Raw genomic sequence first — 18224 nt, 5'->3', positions numbered from 1 at the left:
TTGTTCCTCTGAGTACGCTCTCATGTTCTCCTTAAAATTTTGTAGATGAGCATCCAGGATGTGCACCTTTAGCGACATCCTACACCCCATAGCCTGATAGTTCCTTACTAGTGTCTCTACCACATCCACATAATTCTCGGCCTTATGATTTCCGAGGAATTTCCGTACTACTGCGATGAAGCTACTCCAAGCTGCCTTTTGGATCTCTGTGAGAGTGCTGGGAAATTGCTGACACTCCATGATTTTCTTTATCTGTGGTCCAACAAAGATACCAGCTTTTACTTTAGCCTCAGACAGCTTGGGAAAGAATTCTTCTAGGTAGCCATGTCAACGACATCTAGCGATATATCCGACTGATGTTACAGCAATTACATTGCTGTATGTTTAGACTTTATATATACAACAGCTTGGTACCATAACTTAATGCCGTTGAATGACAGAATTATTAGCAGTGACTCAAACAAGGTTTTGCTGCAGTGATGCTAAACTTATGGCCATGACTGTATACAAAATGTTGGAGAGAAGTGACAAAACCAATGTTTTGACTCAATGGATGATTGTTACTAGTTGCTTTTGACCCAAGCAACACGAAAATAACATTGTCTTGCCAGGAACAAAACAATTTTTTTTTTTGTTGCCTAATTGTGTATTGCTATAAAGCTAATAGAGATCTATATTACCTTGTATCCTTTAGTTCATTATTCTAATTACGTTGTGGGCTTGCAGGGAAAGCATTTCACAGGTAATTGACTATTTATAGTATTACGTGTGAAATATTCAAGGAATTGCTAAAACACCAAATGTAAATGAAAGCAAAACACTCAACAGGTACTACTGGCGTTTGTTTAGTAATTATAGGCTACTTGTTGTTGTATAAAAGTGAACTGAGACCAAATGGAACAGCATCATACATAAATCACACGTAAAATGGAAAGTTTATTTCAGTTAATCATTTAACTTCCAAACGACGTTACGTTGTTTATCATTAACGATGCATAGACCATTACCAGAAATGTATTTAACCTCGCGTCGCTTAAATAAAATTCCGATCAGGTTGATAAAGCAGCTTTGGATAGGCAGAAAAAATGTCTGGGTCGACAAACTAAAAAAGCCGTTTTATAGAGCAGGTACTCGACGAACCGGGGTGTGTGGTCCCCATCGGTACAATTTGTCGATCAGGGCCTGGGGTTCCTCTCGGTGAAGTTTTCTGATCGTCGATGGTCGTAAAAGGCCACTTTCAGTCGTTCGGGCAAAAGGAGCAAGTGCCCCCAGACACCTACCTGCATTCATTTATTCATCCATTTTCTAATCGATTATTATGGTCAGGGTGACGGAGGGTCCTGGGGCCCACCCAGGCAGCACAGGGCACAAGACTGGATATACCATTCCATCGTAGGGCATACATACACAATAATACTTTAGTTGCAATAGATTCACTAATCTAAGTCCCCACTGGCAGAAAAGGGTGGCTCTTCTGTGGGAAATGAAATACGAGCCGCCCAAACCGCCAATCCACACCCACTGTTAGTCATAAAATCCGTACACGCATATTTCCTCATTCAGTCTTAAACTTCCATAGATTCCTCCGTGCCGAAACCTTTTAAATTGTTTGGTAAGTCACCATTTAAACTTAAACATATTTGTGCTTTGCATTTCCGTGTAATTAACAGGCTGCGGCCACGGAAAGAACACGGCAAAGTATCTGTCAAATTAACCTGTGCGTTACTGCATCCGATCCTTCCTTGAAAGTGTTTTCGAATATATTACTGTAAGTATCCTTAGATTTCTAGTATGAAACGCAGGAAATAAAGTGGGTTGTTGCAATTAAACTGTCTGAAGAAAAACAACCGCTGTCGGCGACTAATGGTTTGCGAACAGACCATGCAGTGCAACATTATGGGCAGGGTTCTTTATCTTTTTTTCTAAAAGTTGTCGTTATAATAATAGAATGTATTGCAATTGTATAATGATTCTTGCTTCTTTTGTGTGTCGGTAAAGCTCTGAATGGACATAGGCCTACTGTACAACTTGTTTTAATTTGCAGTTTTTCTTTTTTATGGGCGAGGCGGCGCTAGATGGCAACATTGAAAAGAAAGTTTGTTCCACTATACCGCTTTGTTTTTTTTTTTATTAACCAATGGGTTGCAACATTTCGGGTGACTCGTCATTCTTTGATCGGATATTGAAACCACTGGTGAGGCGCACACTTTGTATGTATGTTAACTTAAATGAAACCGACTACGACCGTATGCTGTGACTTAAATCAAAAAGGGGAATATAGTGAAAGAAATCCTAACGTTTTACTGAATTCGCGTGTTATGACTTCGTACGCGCCAATCCCTAAAGAGTAATTCTCGTATAAATCGCTTACATCGTAGGCCTATTAATTTATTGCGGTGTTGCAGATGAATGAATCAGTTTAGGTTAGGCCTAAGTAAGGAACCTTTTTTTTCCCCAGAGGTGGCAATTTCAGGTGCAGAAAGTAAAAATCCAGACCATGATTTACTTAAAACCAACCAGTTGAGCATAAATAGCCAGTCACAGAGTACTCAACTGGTTGGTTGAAACAAAATCTTGGTCTGCATTTGTACTTTCTGGATCTGGAATGTCCACCTCTGCCTTTTTCTGGTGTACTGCTGTATGATAACAGAGCTGAATCGGCTCCTCAAACTAACGAGCTGATTTTTCATGCACATCTAGTTGATCAACAATAAAACAATTAAGCGTTGTACAAAATTGATGAATAGTGCGTTTATGTCGGCTTAAGTTACCCAGATTCATAGCGCACCATGAAAAAGATTATAAGGCTACACCTTCAGGCCTATTTCTGAGTTTCGGAGGGTAACGGCAGGTCACAGACATTGATTTGATGAACTTTCCCCCCAGTGTTTTTTACTATAGAAAATTTTAAAACGTGTGGCCTGTACTCCGAAGCGGGGTTACTGGCTTACGGCATCATACGTCATACCGTAAGAAGGGCAAAATTGACTGTTCATAGCTTTACGGAATTAAGAGCATACGTTTTTGAATAGGGGTGATCACTTGCGTATTGTGTGTAATTCGAAATTGGATATGCTAATTGAATTTGCTAATTAAAAAGTTTATAACCTGACGAATTTAAACTGCATACCTGGGTAATTGCGATAGCAGCGGCTTTGTGCCAGTGGTATGTCGGAGCCTTATGACAGCAATCCAACGGAATAAAGATAATTATGCCACACATGTCAGCTGTGGGAGGACGAAGTTTTACCAAAAGGCCCTAAGTAAAACGAACACTCTATACCGAAAATTTAATTTGAGGATAATGTATGATATTATGTATGATAATGAATAGTTGGTTGATTAGTGTATGACTATAGTTACTTTTTTCTTCGCTAAGACATAACACCGCTTTACTTTAAAGTAGCTTGTAGCGAGAAAAACTTATGACTTTTGGATATTACATTAACATGTTCGATTTCATATTTTAGATGTGATTATGCCACCCGGTTCCAACTGGTTATCCAGAACTGGGTCGCTGGTGTGTTAAATCTTATTATTCTGCTCATAGAGATCGGTATATATCACGGAGGTTCGGGGCGCTTTCTGCATCCTCCATATCCTGCATCCCACGCATCACGTGTTTTCTCCGTTTGTTTACAGTCACCCTCCCTCGTAGAAACGCACCTGTCTGTTGCCATGGCAGCGGTGAGTGCTTTGCGTTCCCCAGTACGACTGGTTTTAGTTTAACTTCGCAAGTTGCATTCAAAAGACACTTATGATATCAGATATTAAGGCTATAAAAAATAAACGCAAATGACCATGAGTACTGTATAAAGCGCATAGTCTTATTAGTACGTTCTGCACTCCCTGTACAATTTATCCAATAATTAATGTCTTTTCGACTGTGTTTTTTTTCCCTTCTCATTTGCGCACTATCTAAGCTATACGTGATGTGTTTTGATTGGATTATTAACAGGAGGAAAATAAAGCAATTATTTCTGATTTATTTGTATGTAAGGAATAAATGCCCACAGCTGTCCATTGTCCTTTAGATCTTTTAGTACTAACTGTCAGGTGTGTCCTCCATAGCTGGGTACTCGTGGGACAGTGACTGAGGCCGCTGGTTTCAATGCGGAGGCGGACGCCAAGCACCTGAGCGAGGCCATGAAGGGAGTAGGTGAGTGACCACTCAGTGTCCCCCTCCCCCTTTATAGAGAGTGTGAACTCTATCTCAATATTCTTTTAAAGCAGGGGTGGGGAAGCTGTTCCATGGAGGGCCGGTGTGGGTGCGGGTGTTTGGGATGACCTCTCAATCGGCCACAGGTTCCCCACCAATGTTTTAACGGCAGCTCAACCAATAAAAAGGCAGTGTGTCCACATAAAAGATCTGAATGTTATCAGAATTTGTCCACATAAAAAGACCTGCATGCAGTGTATGTGTACCTCTAAAAGTGTGTGTTTAAGTCCCAATGCGCTACAATGTTTAGTGATATATATATTGATCATTTGAAAAGTGTAATTTAATTAGAAAATCAATCTAGGATATAATCAGTATTTCAAATGGAAAATTATGGAAAACGGTAAGTAAATGACAGGGTGGAGATTTGCAAAGGTGGAAAACAAGCTCCGCTTTTTCTCTGCCACAAGGCAGGAGATGGTTAATGGTGTCCTGCATCAGGATCTGAAGTGGAACCATGTGACTTTACTGTGAACTGCGATCCATTTGAATCGGAATCATTTTCAGATTTCCAGCAGAACCGCACAGATTCACTGCCCCCCTTGGTCCTGCTCGGTCTGCTCCGTGCCTCAGAATTTCCAGCTGAGCCGCCCAGTTTTACCGTGACCTGCAGAGACTCTCGCTGCTTCTCCAAAGTCTGCATTTAGCTTTCACACTACAGTGAATCTTGTGCTTTTAAAAATCTTGACTGACCACAGGCAGACCTTATTTCCAGGTGACAATGTCAACAGGGGTGTGCATGTCCTGGCAGGGGCCCTTGATTCACATAAAGTCTGTGTAAAGTTTACTACTAATCCCCTGTGTCAGTGTTTCCCAACCCAGTCCTCTGGGAATCCCCAGACAGTCCACGTTTGCTCCCTCCCAGCTCCCAGCCAATCAGGAACACTGAATACCTGCTACAGGAGTACTGGAAGAACAGAGGAAGCAAAAACGTGGACTGTCCGGGGTTCCCCGACAATGAGGTCATCCCATATTGCAAGGTCATTGATAGTGGCAACCGTAGGGGAGCACATTTTATCAAGGGCCCCAGAATTTGTGGCAGCCCCTCTGTCTGCAGTGAATGTGCGGGGGTGGAATCAGAGGGGGTGACTGTGACGGCCATCTTCAGCTGCTGAAGCGCAAGGCCACGCAGACGGGGCCTCGTGCTAAGCGCAGCGTTTTCTTCGTTCAGTGATGTCACTGGGGAGTTCATCTGACATAAAAGGCTGTCTGTGCGGAATGCTGAAGTCTGGAGCGCCACACCCGCCTGACAGTCGCCTGAGATACATTATACTCTGGCTGTGTCTCAGAGCAGCCTGGGTAAATTCATGCTCTGGCCGCAATGTGGAGAGACCGTGAACGGGGAGCTTTACCCGCCTCAGGGCTCCATATACATGAACCAAACCTGGGGGGGGGGGGGGGGGGGTTGTGCATCACGTGCTGCTTTGAATGTAGCAATATATTATTCAGTGGTTTTACTTTCACCTTCTGTGGTAAAGCAGGCAAATGTAGAACAAACAAATGAACCCCCAAAACCGGCCCCTTTGTTCATGACGAGACTTCATGATCAGGGCTGGGTGTTATCTTTGGGGCCTCGCTCACAAATCACTTTGTCAAGGCATTTGTCAAATAAATTTGATAGCTATAGAACAGAGTCAAAAGACCCTAGCTAGTTGGTTAGCAGACATGCTGGTTCAGCATGTCCTACATAAGGAATGTGTTTGTTTAATACCTAGTGTGGCCCCAAAACTCAGAGGCCCCATGCAAATGTGTGGTGGTGCCGGGAGAGAAGGAGCGAAAACATGGGCTGGCTGTGGATCCGGACTGGGAAACGCTGGTCTAGGGCACATTCCTGACCATGCAGAGTAGCCTTGATGGTTTTTTTTGTTCGTAATGCACCTTCTGTTTCACTTTGGTGAAAAGTGTCTGGCAAATAAATAAATGTAATGGAAATACTTTTTCTCCCACAAACAGATTGATAAACATGTTTAGTTTGCGGTGTGGTTAAGCCCTTAAATATAGACGGCATCTATAAAAACAGGTTATGAGTCTCACTTTTTCTGCCTTATGTTATGTGTAATAATAGCCTAGAAAGGTGTTCACTAATTTAACCAGATAAAAATTCTACTAAAATGCCTATCAGAAAATTGCATGGTAGTGACAAGGACCAGACTTTGCATATGCCAATGTATGTAAATGTTCATTGTCTGTCAGCGTGTACTACCAACCCAGTCCAGTGTTGGTAAAGCCTTCTCCAGTGTTAATGTATAGGCGATGTAATGACAAGGTGGCACAAAATGATATTAAGACAAAAAAAATAGTTATTACTGGTAAGTCTAAAAATGTATATTGGTTAACATAGGTATCAGCCAATATTCATTAAAAATCAGGATGTCGGTATAGGTCTGATGCGTCAGTCTTGGCCGATTCATTGTTCCTACACCAACATGGGCAGATGATCCACCTCCATTCCATGGGGAGCTTCATCCTCATTTGAAATCAGGCAAACTATTGTGGTGTCATCTGCAAATTTCATTTTGGAGTTAGAGGTATAGATGGGGCTGCAGTTATACGTTAAGAGTGTAACGACATTCCGCTTTTCTGCTCCGACAAGCTCAGCGAGTTTCAGTGCCTGTATCCTCCCCCCCCCCCCCCAGCCTGTGCTCCCTTTATGTTTCTGTTTTTTCCTGTACAGGTCATTAATTATCCTTTTGACAATTTTTATACAGGTTTCTTCTCCCTGTTTAATGGGAGTACAACTTAATGTCACAGGATCCTACTTTTTCTGTATTCCATTAATAGTATGTATTGGAGTTCCCATGGTAATATTTGTACTTTTTTTCACTTGCGTTAAGAAGAAAAAAGATTTGAATTTAGGCTAATCAATTTTATTATTGTAGTAATCGAATTGTGATAGGAAGTTGGTGATTTCCAATGCATCCAGTTGTTCCCTAATGGTTTCACCCCTACCACTAAGTGAAAAGGGCACCATAACAAAATAATTGTTGAACTTTAAATACAGGGTAGGCTGAGTACATAGTCAAGAGCTGACATCACCGGTTACAATTATGGATGGGCGATATGACATTTTGGCTACATCACAATATTTTTGGTTTGAATCCAATCCATGATATACATCCCTTTATTGTTTACAAACCACCAAATTTGAATGTGTGTATTGTAATGTTAGTTAACCATTTTACCACTTCACCAGTAATTCTGTCTTTGCCAGAAACACTTCATAGTCTTATAATGAATAGTGTAGTGCTGGATTGCCATTCTTGTGATAACTCTGAAACGCATGGATAGTATTGCGACCGGTCATGATAAATTGCTGTCTTATTGCCCACCACTGGCACAATTTGTATGTAATATAAAGTGTGATGTCTTTCTGTCAGGCACTAATGAGGCCACCATCATCGAGGTCCTGGCTCATCGCACCATCGCCCAGAGGCAGAGCATCAAGGATGCTTATAAGCGGACACTGGGGAAGGTGAGGATGACCAAGCCTTGGGACTTCATCCCGTTTATGGATGGGGGACCATCTTTGGAGCGGAACTCACCTGTCTCTCTCTGGCTATGGCCACTTATTCCAGGACCTGCAACATGACTTGTGTTCAGAACTGTCGGGTCACTTTGAGAAGGTGGTGGTCGGCCTTCTCATGACTGCCCCCGTCTATGACGCCTACGAGCTGAGGAACGCCATAAAGGTCAGAGGTCATCTAGACCGTGGGTTCCCAAACGTTTCAGTCCCTAGCCCCCAAAATTACAGTGACAGAGACTCTTGTCTCCCATTTTGTCTGTTAGGGTGGGGGAGTCCATTTCAGGGAATAGTTATTCATATATCTTTTTAGATTTTCTAAACATATTCTGCAAATCGTCCCACGACCCCCAGTTTGGGAACCCCTGATTTAGACAGACTGCACCTGAGTTTAAGAGCCCCAGTGTAAATGAAGATTTTTTTTTTTTTAATTGTTCGTTGGATTTGAAACTCGATTTGTGTTGCTTTGTATATTGTGTAGCTTGGATATTTACTTACTTGTTTATACAGGAATCATACTTTGTTCCTAAGTTTCTTAAATGTCAAATGACACCTTTGCCAGCGGAAACTAGTAAACACAAATAAGACCAGCATGTAGATGTGAGGGGATGACCATCACATCTGTGATGGAGAGAAGCAGCCTTGATCTAAGGTTCCTCACCTGTTTCCACCACAGGGCGCGGGGACGGATGAGACCTGCCTCATCGAGATCCTCGCATCCAGAACCAATAAAGAGTTAAAGACACTCAATGACTGTTACCACCAAGGTGATTGCTGGGGCAAATTGTAGACCTCTCCCTGAGGATCTGTAGACACCTGCTTCATATTTGTCTGTCTGTTTTTTTTTTTTTTCTGCTGCACTGGTCAGAATATAACAGGAAGTTGGAGGACGACATTTCTGGTGACACTTCTGGAATGTTCCGGAGGGTCCTGGTGTCTCTGCTCACGGTAAGAACATGTGACCAGAGTCATGTGCCTATAAAGTGTCATGAAACGTCTTTCTTTGTTTTAATGGACAAGTAACCATTTTTTTAGTGAAGTGGATATTGTGGCATTACACTGTTTCCCTTAACCTCTATGATAAATTAAATTTGGATGACAAGCTTAAATCTGGTTAAAAAAAATTTTGGGAAATGTTAGCGTATGCATGAATCCTAGAGGAAACTCATGTGATCCCAGATTATAATGTGCAAACAGAGCTGCAGGGTGGGAATTGAACCCACAAAACTGTAGATGTGACTCTGAACGAGATGTTAACCTCAGCCTTTGCAGGCTACACATGGAGGTTAAGTGTTTATATGACCAGAGGTGGACATTTCAGGTTCAGAAAGTAAAAATCTAGACCAAGATTTTGTTTCAACCAACCAGTTGAGTACTCTGTAACTGTAACTCTTCATACTTAACTGGTTGGTTGAAACAAAATCCTGTTTTGGATCTTTTACTTTCTGGACCTGAAATGTCCGTGACATTATAAAGTGACATACTTTGTGTTGCCATGCTCAGTGCTCCCTTGACCAGCATAGCATGTGCTGTGATTGGCAGGCTGGACGTGACGAGAGCACCAACGTCAATGAGGCCTTGGCGAAGCAAGATGCCAAGGTGCGGAGGCTGCAGGGAACCCAAATGAGGTCTTGTAGGTGGATGCAGGAGAGGCACCGGGTTCATTAAACTCTCACACCCCTTTCCAGGAAATCTATGAGGCAGGGGAGGCCCGATGGGGCACCGATGAGGTCAAGTTCCTCACAGTGCTGTGTGTGAGGAACCGGAACCATCTGCTCCGAGGTACCACCACATGAATTAAGCATGAAATGTCTGGTCCGTCACAGGCCCAGCTTATACTTAGTACTGATCTATGTACATCTGGCTCGTTGAGTCCCAAGTCATTGTCCTCTCTAAACCCCTCAGTGTTTGACGAGTACCAGAAGATCTCTGGGCGGGACATCGAGGAGAGCATAAAGAGGGAGATGTCGGGCACCCTGCAGGAGGTCTTCCTGGCCATCGGTCAGTCACATGACTTACCACCTCATCTGCTTGTATAGCAGGTTGTACGCTAATATAAAGGGTCTGTTAGCGATATGACCACAGGCTAAATGCCTGTACACACACAATGCAAAAAAGAAATTAACATAATTGATCTGATTTATAAAAATAATGCAAACTACCTATTGGCTCATGAGCGACATGTTGCTGAACATTAGTTGTTACATTTAGTTGCCCAGTTTACATGTTTAAATGAATAGAATTAATTTCACCTACCTGTACAACTGATCTTTTATGGCAGCAATTCAAGCAAAGTAATATTTATAAGAAAGGCTTCACTTCACAAAGGCAATATTAATACAGGTGCTCCTCGTTTTATGATGGTTCAACTTCTAATATTTCGACTTTACAGAGGCACGATAGCGATGCGCCATCGGTCAGACTGTGAACTGCGAACTGTTTTCTAGCGATAATATGCGATAATATGCCGTATGATACTTTCTACTGATGCTGGGTGATGGCAGCACCTACAGCAGCTGATCGCAGGTGTAAACATCTCATGCAGTGTTTAACAATGTATAGTACGGGTTTTTTTTCTGTGTAAAACCAGGTTCGTTTACTTATTCAGTGACAGTAATTTATCATGTCATGTATTAACATTACGGTATTTTTAACTTGCAATGGGTCCATCGAAACGTACCTCCATTGTAAGTCGAGGAGCATCTGAATAATAAAGTCACCTGACAGATTAAGATTGTGACATGTGACACTGTGTTCCACAGTGAGATGCATTCGAAGCAGGCCAAGCTTTTTCGCAGAACGACTGTATAAATCCATGAAGGTAAACCATCTTCACAATCATCAGAACCCTGTGGCACTTGACATGAAGGTGTGGCAATACATTATAACGCTTGTACAGAATAGTGCTTGAAAGAAGAGGGGAAGAGGAACCAACCACAGTGGACAGGAACCAAAAACGGCTGAGTAGGCAGAATAAAACCTCTGGGGGTCAAAGGTCAACTAGATTCTCAATCTCCCCCCCCCTCCCTCCCAACATTACAGAAAACAGAAAATTTGCTCGTAAGTCATAAACAACTCTAATTTAGTGTGATTGCTGCTGCCTGTTGCTGTTTTCAGGGTCTGGGCACCACAGACAGCATTCTGATCCGGGTCATGGTGTCACGTTGTGAGATCGACATGTTGGACATCAAGGCAGAGTTCCTCAAGATGTATGGCAAGACACTGTACTCCTTTATCAAGGTGAGGGCCTGGTTCCTGCAGCCATCCCAAGACCTCAGCATAGCCGCTCACTGGTCAAGCAGTCAGGACTCTCTCCTTTCTGGCCTTGAACCGTGATGTGTTGCTCAAATCTACTGTAAAAGCACCGAGTAAATGATTGCCTGACCTGAATGTTTGTTTTGGCAGGGTGACACCTCAGGAGATTACAGGAAAATCCTGCTGGTGCTGTGCGGAGGAGAGTAATGGAGGACATGGTTTTTGACATCATAAGCCCGCCAAAATTTACTCCTCATTTTGTTCCTCCAGTCTTGTGCTTTAGGGAATCCTTATACTTTTGTTATATTGAATAAATAAAAAAAAAGGCCTTCCGTAATGTGATTTTTATAACCCCCATTTTGCAGTAACCCATACCTTAATCAATAAAAGATTAACTTCTATGATGTTTTGATTGTCCTGCTGCTCCGCATTCATGTGGAGATGATCCAGGTTGGACTGCCAGTAGGTGTCAACCGGTGGCAACGGTACAATCAATTCTCCTTTCATGTCCATTCTGTAGCTCATTGTGTGTGTGTGTGGGGGGGTGAAATGCACGTGTGTACAAGAAGGAAATTAACATTATTGATCTGATTTATTAAAAAAAAAAAAAAAAAACGTGAATTACTGATTGGTTCCTTAGTAGCTGAAGAACAACATGTGACCACCTCTATAGACATTACCTGTGATACTTTTCATGTCCACTGGGTGGTGCTCGTGGAAGGGGCACTAGTCTTCAGGGTCTTCAGAGCACAAGATAATGTTTCTGTTATGGCCAGTGATAAATTACATGCATGTTATTTTTTCCATTAAATAAGACATAAATTATGTACACATAGGGTAGTACATACTCCTGTAACCACCTTACATCAAAATAATAAAAATGGAAATATCCGTTATTTTATTTTCTAAGAGCCATACAAGAATCACCCTCAAAAATATAATTGGCCACTGATGGCCACCTCAATCAAGATTTTCTGCAGGCGCCGCTGCATATATGATAAATGTACACAATATCACTGGGTTCATCATATTACACATATTGTCTATGTAGTAAATATACTGTAGTATCTCCATTGTTACAGTTTTCAATAACAGCTGTTTTCCATCCATGGTACCTACACCACCTGTGTTTAATAAGTTAATTACTTACAGGGAGATGGGGAATGGAAATAATGCGGAGATCTACAAATAGTTAAAGTTCAAAGACACAACTCACTGCATAAAAATCTATGTTTGAAATCTGACATTTTGCTAAGATTTTCTGAAGCAGTTTAAGGAACTTTACATCAGTGCGATAATGGCTGCCCCCCCGCATAGTAGCTCTTCGACTGACCTTGGCTCAGACTCTGCTGCCACCTAGTGGACACATCGCAGCCGATCCCACTGTGGTCCTCTAATGATTTTTGTGTTAAGTGAGGCTGGGCCTGGGATAACGGGCACAGGGCTGTCTGTTCCTCAGTGCGAAAAGTAGGGTTTACATTGGGTAGAAGCGAGTAATTGGCAAATGAGGCGGGCAAAAAAAAGATTAAAGGGATTATGTACATTCACTAATATGCTGACTGATGGTGTTCTGTCTGCGCTGCTATAACAATGCAGTGGGAATGCGTGGTTAATGTTTCCTGGTCTGCCCGTGATTTCGCAAAGGAGAAGTTGGGTACAGTGTGTTTGTGTGGCCGTCCGTCTGTCAGTCACGTAGAGATCCGGCTGCAGTAACCATGCACTCTGGGAAAAGCGGGCCGTCATGAGCTGGATGCCCTTTGACTAGCAGCCAGAAGGTGCTGGCCAACTGCTCATTGACTTTGGATGAGATTTTGAAGCAGTTTACATTACATTACACCATTTCCTCTTTTAGCAAATGCCTCTATACAAAATGACAACACATGGATGCTGTTACTAACACACTTGACCCACTTTGCTCAGGGCTAGAGGAGCCTATTTTGAAACTTTATTCACCGAATCGACTTCCCAACATAGGGTTCATGAAGACTATACATAAATATACATGAAAATTGGAGGTGTACTGGTCTGGGTAAAAACATCATTATTTTTGCATCCTCAACAATTATGATCAGCTATTACGTACATATATATGTACATAACTTAACATACCTAGACTAGATTAATGTAGAACATACATTAATTTGCCGATCCCTGCAAAATTTATTCATATGCAACGCCAACACTCTCCAACAAACAATCCCAGCCCCTGGCTTTTAGAACCTTACTCTTAAATGGGAATATGTTTTGTTTGTTGAGCAGATGTTTTTTATCCGAAGTGACACACTTCGCTTGTGAAAGTGGGGTCAGATACTCCATGGAACAATTGGAGATTAAGGACTTTGCTCAAGGACCCAACAGTGACATTCTACACTCCCCGGGTTCAGAGGATACCTCCCCGAGCAGAGCAAAACGTGTTTAGCTCATCTCACAATATGAACACATGCATCAGGTACATATTATATGGTTAAAATCATTGACATAGCTAAGAGATGACAAAACATTAATGAAGGACCGGCCTGTTAGGGGCTGGTTCATCTCTGTCTAATTAATAATGGCCCCTGAAGATTGTAGGAGGCCCCAGGTGGGAGGTGTCTATTAGCTCTGATCTCAGCCTGGGAGGAGACATGAGCTAACAGGAGAAAAAAGGAAACAGCTGTGCAGGCAAGCACACTGACGAAGACGATGCTCCTGCTCAACGGTCGGCGGATGAAGAGCAACATGATACCTCTTGCCCAGAAGAGTTGTTTCCTGTTTGCCTGGACCATGAAGCCCAAACTATATGATACGTGAGACATGGAAAAAGTGAATCAGGAGAGAGAGAAAAAGCATGCAGCTTTGCGGTAAAGCAAAGTTGGTTTTTGTAGAACACTGCAAGGTTGTGCTTTCTCACCAAGAGCTTAGATGCTAAAGGCCACAGGTGATGTCTTTTGACCAGGAGGTCACACATTAAACACTAAACGGCATGTTTTTTGACAGGGAGGGTAAAGGCCAAAGGTCATCTGGCAGCAAGTTACCATCAGATAGATATTGATGATGTTAATTTACTTATAATTCTTTCTGCTCTCATTATTATTACTTTCCAAATGCTTTCATAGAAGGACCCTCTGGAAATTTCCAATCTTGACTCTGTACCCACTTATTAATTTGGGTGTTTTACTAAAGAAGTGGATAATTACGACAGGAGTAATCTTCCTGATTCTCAAACCTGCAATCTTTCACTCACATTTCCAGCCCCTGGTTTCCAAACCTCACCTCTGGGACCATAGTGTACTATGCTGTTTGTTCCAGCCAACATCAGTCAGTAAGCTTTAACTGGCACGATTTAAAGTAATTACCTAAATGCTGTGTTTATTAGCAATTAGAAGGCAATGGAAGGTCTATTTGCTCAGAAGTACTGGCTACAAAGCAATATGCAGTTAATTAAACTTCATTAGGTTCATTTATAAATTCCCCAAACGGCAAAAAATGTTTCTTCCAATTAATTAGGAATAATAAATCATTCCCTCACTGAATTGTTAAGTGCATCTATTAAGAAATTATGTAATATAAGCAAATAAATCCATCATAAGAATTCACCTGGTTTTTCTTTCCAGACTAGACATGGTGCATTACTCTCCCTGATAAATCCAAATAAGCGATTTATGTGACTTTGCTGCCGAGGGCGACACGATCCTGGCCCCCGTCCCACGTCTTTGTCCACAGCAAGCCTGACAGATGTAATTTAGGTTCTCAAGCCAGCAGAAAAATCTGGAGTGTAGATGGAAGTCCCAGGGTTCAGCGGCTTGTATTAGTTTATCCTTATTTCACATCTGTAGACAATTAATTCCAATACAATGGGAACCTTCATAGCCTTTAAATTGTTAATCTGTTCACTGCTGGACCGATGAGCCTCTCCGTAACTGACGATGGTGGGAGTGAGGCAACTTGTGGAAATTGAGCATGTTGTTTTTATTGTGGTGAGTCATTAGGGTGATTTTAAATCCGGCGCTGTCACTAGACATATAAAAACATGGTAACAGCTTAGCTAGTGACAGGTTCAATCCCAAAGGCGTGGTCCTAGAATACATCCGGTGTAAACAAGGTGGCCATGTTTAAAAACCCTGTTAAGCAGAAATTCAGTAATTAATCTCTGTTAGTTACTGAGGGTATATAATGTTGCATCTTTATGCTACCTCAGCTTATAGTCCCTGTCTGGGTTCATTATTGAGACATAAGGAAAGCAAATGCATCCAATTTGGTTTGTCCACATTTAGCCTCAGACTTATTTGGCAGATCAGAAGGCAAAACAGGATTAGATACTTCTGCTTTGCCATTGGTCCATTTTGTTTTGCCACGCCCCTTTCACCACAAGGCCTTAGCTTGGCTTACTTGTACCATGTCATGACTGCCAGGAACTTCAGCTTTCCTTCACTAATCTGTAAGGGTCCCCGGCTCTCCCCCCCACCCCCCAAAGAATGAGTTGAATGCCTCAGGAGATGACTTCCAATACCAATTCAGGGCAGGGGAAGGAGTCGCTCTATGTTTGCATCCCAGCTATGGATTTTAGGCTATGCTGCCAAAAGCTACATCCCTCAGGCTGCAAAATAAGAGGGACACAGCAAAGCTGACACTGAATTGGGCACAATGCTGAGGTGTAGTTTTCTGGTTTCCGGTTGGCTAGAAGGCAACTAGAAGGAGTGGGAGGTATTGACCAGTAGGTGCTGAATGTATGACTGCAATCAGAAAGCCGTAATTCTGAAAACGTGGCAGTTTCATGAGCTGCTGCAGGACATGGGGAGTCTCTGCTGTTTTCATAAATGCGCCCTTGGCCGACGTGTGATTTCACAATAGAGAGCAAAGTGCATCGCAGCGCAGAGATCTTGTGCGACTCCCCATCAGTCACACACAAGTCCATCTGTAATGATGACACAGTCACCCTCGGGGGTATCGCCTCTGGACATCATGGATATCAGCCCAAAGGTCGGGCCAACTCTTTGTGAAGTTTGGACCAGATTTTGGACCAGTTATAATATTAAATTGTATCACATCCTAGCAGATGCTTATACACATAGCGGCTTGCAAGACTTACACATGGATGTTTACTGACAGTTCAGCTTGGATCAAGGGCACAGCAGCAGGATGCCACTTGCCAACGACAGCCACCCTTGTGACAGTGTCATTCCCCTTGCTGCCCCAGATGCCCTTCTCAGGCAACACAGCACTCTCCTCATATTCCCTTCCTAGAGATGGGGGAGTGGCTGTCGCTTGACTGTGAATGCCAACTCAAGTAAACAAGTCACGGCACAGACTGCTGTCTGTAAATGACCCATGATCAACCAGGGAGAGTGTGAGCGGTCCTGTCTAAAAGGACAGGAGTGAATGACAGCAGGAGTATACACAAAGCCAGCACAAGCTCACCCAGAAAGACTTAATTATGTGATTACTGCCAAAGCAGATTTCAGGGGTCCTGTGTACAGTCTTTCGTTTTGTTATTTCCTATTGTATCTCATCATATTCAGTGATAGATATATATATATATATATATTACCAACTGAACACTTCCATGCAGTCAACTTTTATGTATTTATATTGTAGCATAAAAGTTATTTTACTTTCGTAAATCTTAAATTAAATAGAATTACTGAATTTTCTTGCAAATTTACAATTAATAAGCATTCATCCATTTCAGGGTCATACTGATGTGGAGACATTCCCAGGAATCTAGGTATACACCAGGGGGCATACCAGACCATCACACACACACACACACACACACACCTCTATGTCAACCCAGAGAAAGCTGTTTGAAAGCAGCTGTTTGAAAACCAGACACGATAGCATGTCTGGTTTTCATTAGGTAAACAGTAGTGCCTACTATGGGCCAGTCGAGGAAATGCACAGCATCTTTAGAATGGCTCACAGACATCTGAAGAATGTGATGAATTACGATCCCCAAGAAGTCGAGGTGCTAAAGATACGTTATGCAGGACACTTGCCTGCATAAATGGACAAATTCTCATTGACTTTGTGTCATCCTGGTCAGGGTCTTGGGGGGGGGGGGCAGCCAGTGGACAGGATGCTAGTCAATTGCATGGCACATACACACACATAATGATACACTAGGGGCAATTTAGAGAAGCTATATTTAGCAATTTAGCATAACTTTCTTTTATATGGAAACCTGATGTGAGTAGAACATGCTAACGCAACACAGAACATGCAAGCAGGGAGAAGATACAAAGTCCACACACAGACAGTTGAGGTAGGACAAACACCCCCAACCCCAGAAGCACAAACAACAGTGCTATCCAGTGCAATCCACTATTATCCAGTGCTATCCACTGCTATCCAGTGCTATCCACTGAGCCACTCTGCCACCGAATATACAAAATATTGTCCCAAATTCTTTTCAGGCAATACTACAAGAACCAGACGATCCTGAGATGGTTAAAGGAAATGCATTCCTGAAACAGGCCGGCACCGATCCAGAAGGATCATAAATTAGATGGCCAATGGACAAGAGCTCATGAGGCCATCTATCACAAGGTGCTGCAGACATTCCCTCGCTCTCTGTCAGACCCCATTACTGCTGAAAATAAAGCAGAGTCTGAAGGCCTTTGTAATGAAGGCCAGCCGACTGCGAGTCAGAAACAGGATTTTAACTTGATGGGGTCCCATTTTTAGCCTGCACCTCCAGATCTATGCGCTGGGCCAAACACAGCCCCTATGTGGGCCCCTATGGAGTCCCCACGGTTTAGGCTGGAGTGAGACCTCGCTTTGGGAGATTTGGTTTTCATTAGCGGTGCTCTTGAGCCATTGTGATTCAGAACTGCTCCACAAAGCTAAATTAATGTAAAATAATACTCTTCACTTATTGCATTGGTTCCTCTGCCACGTCTTATTCCATTCAGTTTAGAAAAGTGTCAAGACAAAAGTATTAACAGTCGTATTTGCTTATGAATAGAATAGATCTTGGTGGAAAGTACAACTATTTCAAGAACTGTGGTAAATGTTTCAAGGGGCAACTTTTTTTGTGCAACCTTTGTCATTTCCTGTTCCCTACCAGTGTTCTAACCGCGATCTGTCTGCACAGTTGACAAAGATCTACATCACCACAAATTCCGCTTCCAATAACAGGCAATGAGGTATTTCTTCCTTTTTTCCACTCAAGTCCTACAGCAAGTGCAGTGAGTCTTTAAATCATGGGAGGGCTATTGTTTTGGGGGGATCATCTCCATAATGCTTGTTGCT

At 42.5% G+C, this 18224-nt stretch overlaps 1 protein-coding gene across 3 annotated transcripts; it reads left to right on the top strand.

Moving 5' to 3' along the window:
- Positions 1–1491: 1491 nt before the first annotated feature.
- anxa4 (annexin A4) lies at positions 1492–11395 on the top strand. Of its 3 annotated transcripts, none has more exons than XM_023838059.2 (13): positions 1492–1612; positions 3643–3687; positions 4072–4159; positions 7597–7691; positions 7795–7908; positions 8416–8506; positions 8608–8687; positions 9282–9338; positions 9428–9521; positions 9645–9740; positions 10502–10560; positions 10857–10979; positions 11145–11395. In XM_023838059.2, the coding sequence occupies exons 2-13, from the start codon at positions 3679–3681 to the stop codon at positions 11199–11201; spliced, it is 963 nt and encodes a 320-aa protein (XP_023693827.1). In that variant the 5' UTR covers positions 1492–1612; positions 3643–3678; the 3' UTR covers positions 11202–11395. The 3 variants fall into 3 exon arrangements, with proteins under 3 accessions (XP_023693827.1, XP_023693829.1, XP_023693826.1); XM_023838061.2 differs by lacking the exon at positions 1492–1612 and adding an exon at positions 1654–1768; XM_023838058.2 differs by lacking the exon at positions 1492–1612 and adding an exon at positions 2145–2194.
- The last annotated feature ends 6829 nt before the right edge of the window (positions 11396–18224 follow it).

This window comes from Paramormyrops kingsleyae, chromosome 7, assembly GCF_048594095.1.
Source record: "Paramormyrops kingsleyae isolate MSU_618 chromosome 7, PKINGS_0.4, whole genome shotgun sequence".
Lineage (NCBI taxonomy): Eukaryota > Metazoa > Chordata > Actinopteri > Osteoglossiformes > Mormyridae > Paramormyrops > Paramormyrops kingsleyae.
This window is presented reverse-complemented; position numbering and strand designations above follow the sequence as displayed.

Excerpts from the sequence above, each read along its gene's own strand:
- anxa4 (XM_023838059.2), top strand. Across the intron at positions 9,522-9,644 it reads CCGGAACCATCTGCTCCGAG|TGTTTGACGAGTACCAGAAG; the intron begins GTACCACCACAT and ends TAAACCCCTCAG. Across the intron at positions 10,980-11,144 it reads CACTGTACTCCTTTATCAAG|GGTGACACCTCAGGAGATTA; the intron begins GTGAGGGCCTGG and ends TTGTTTTGGCAG.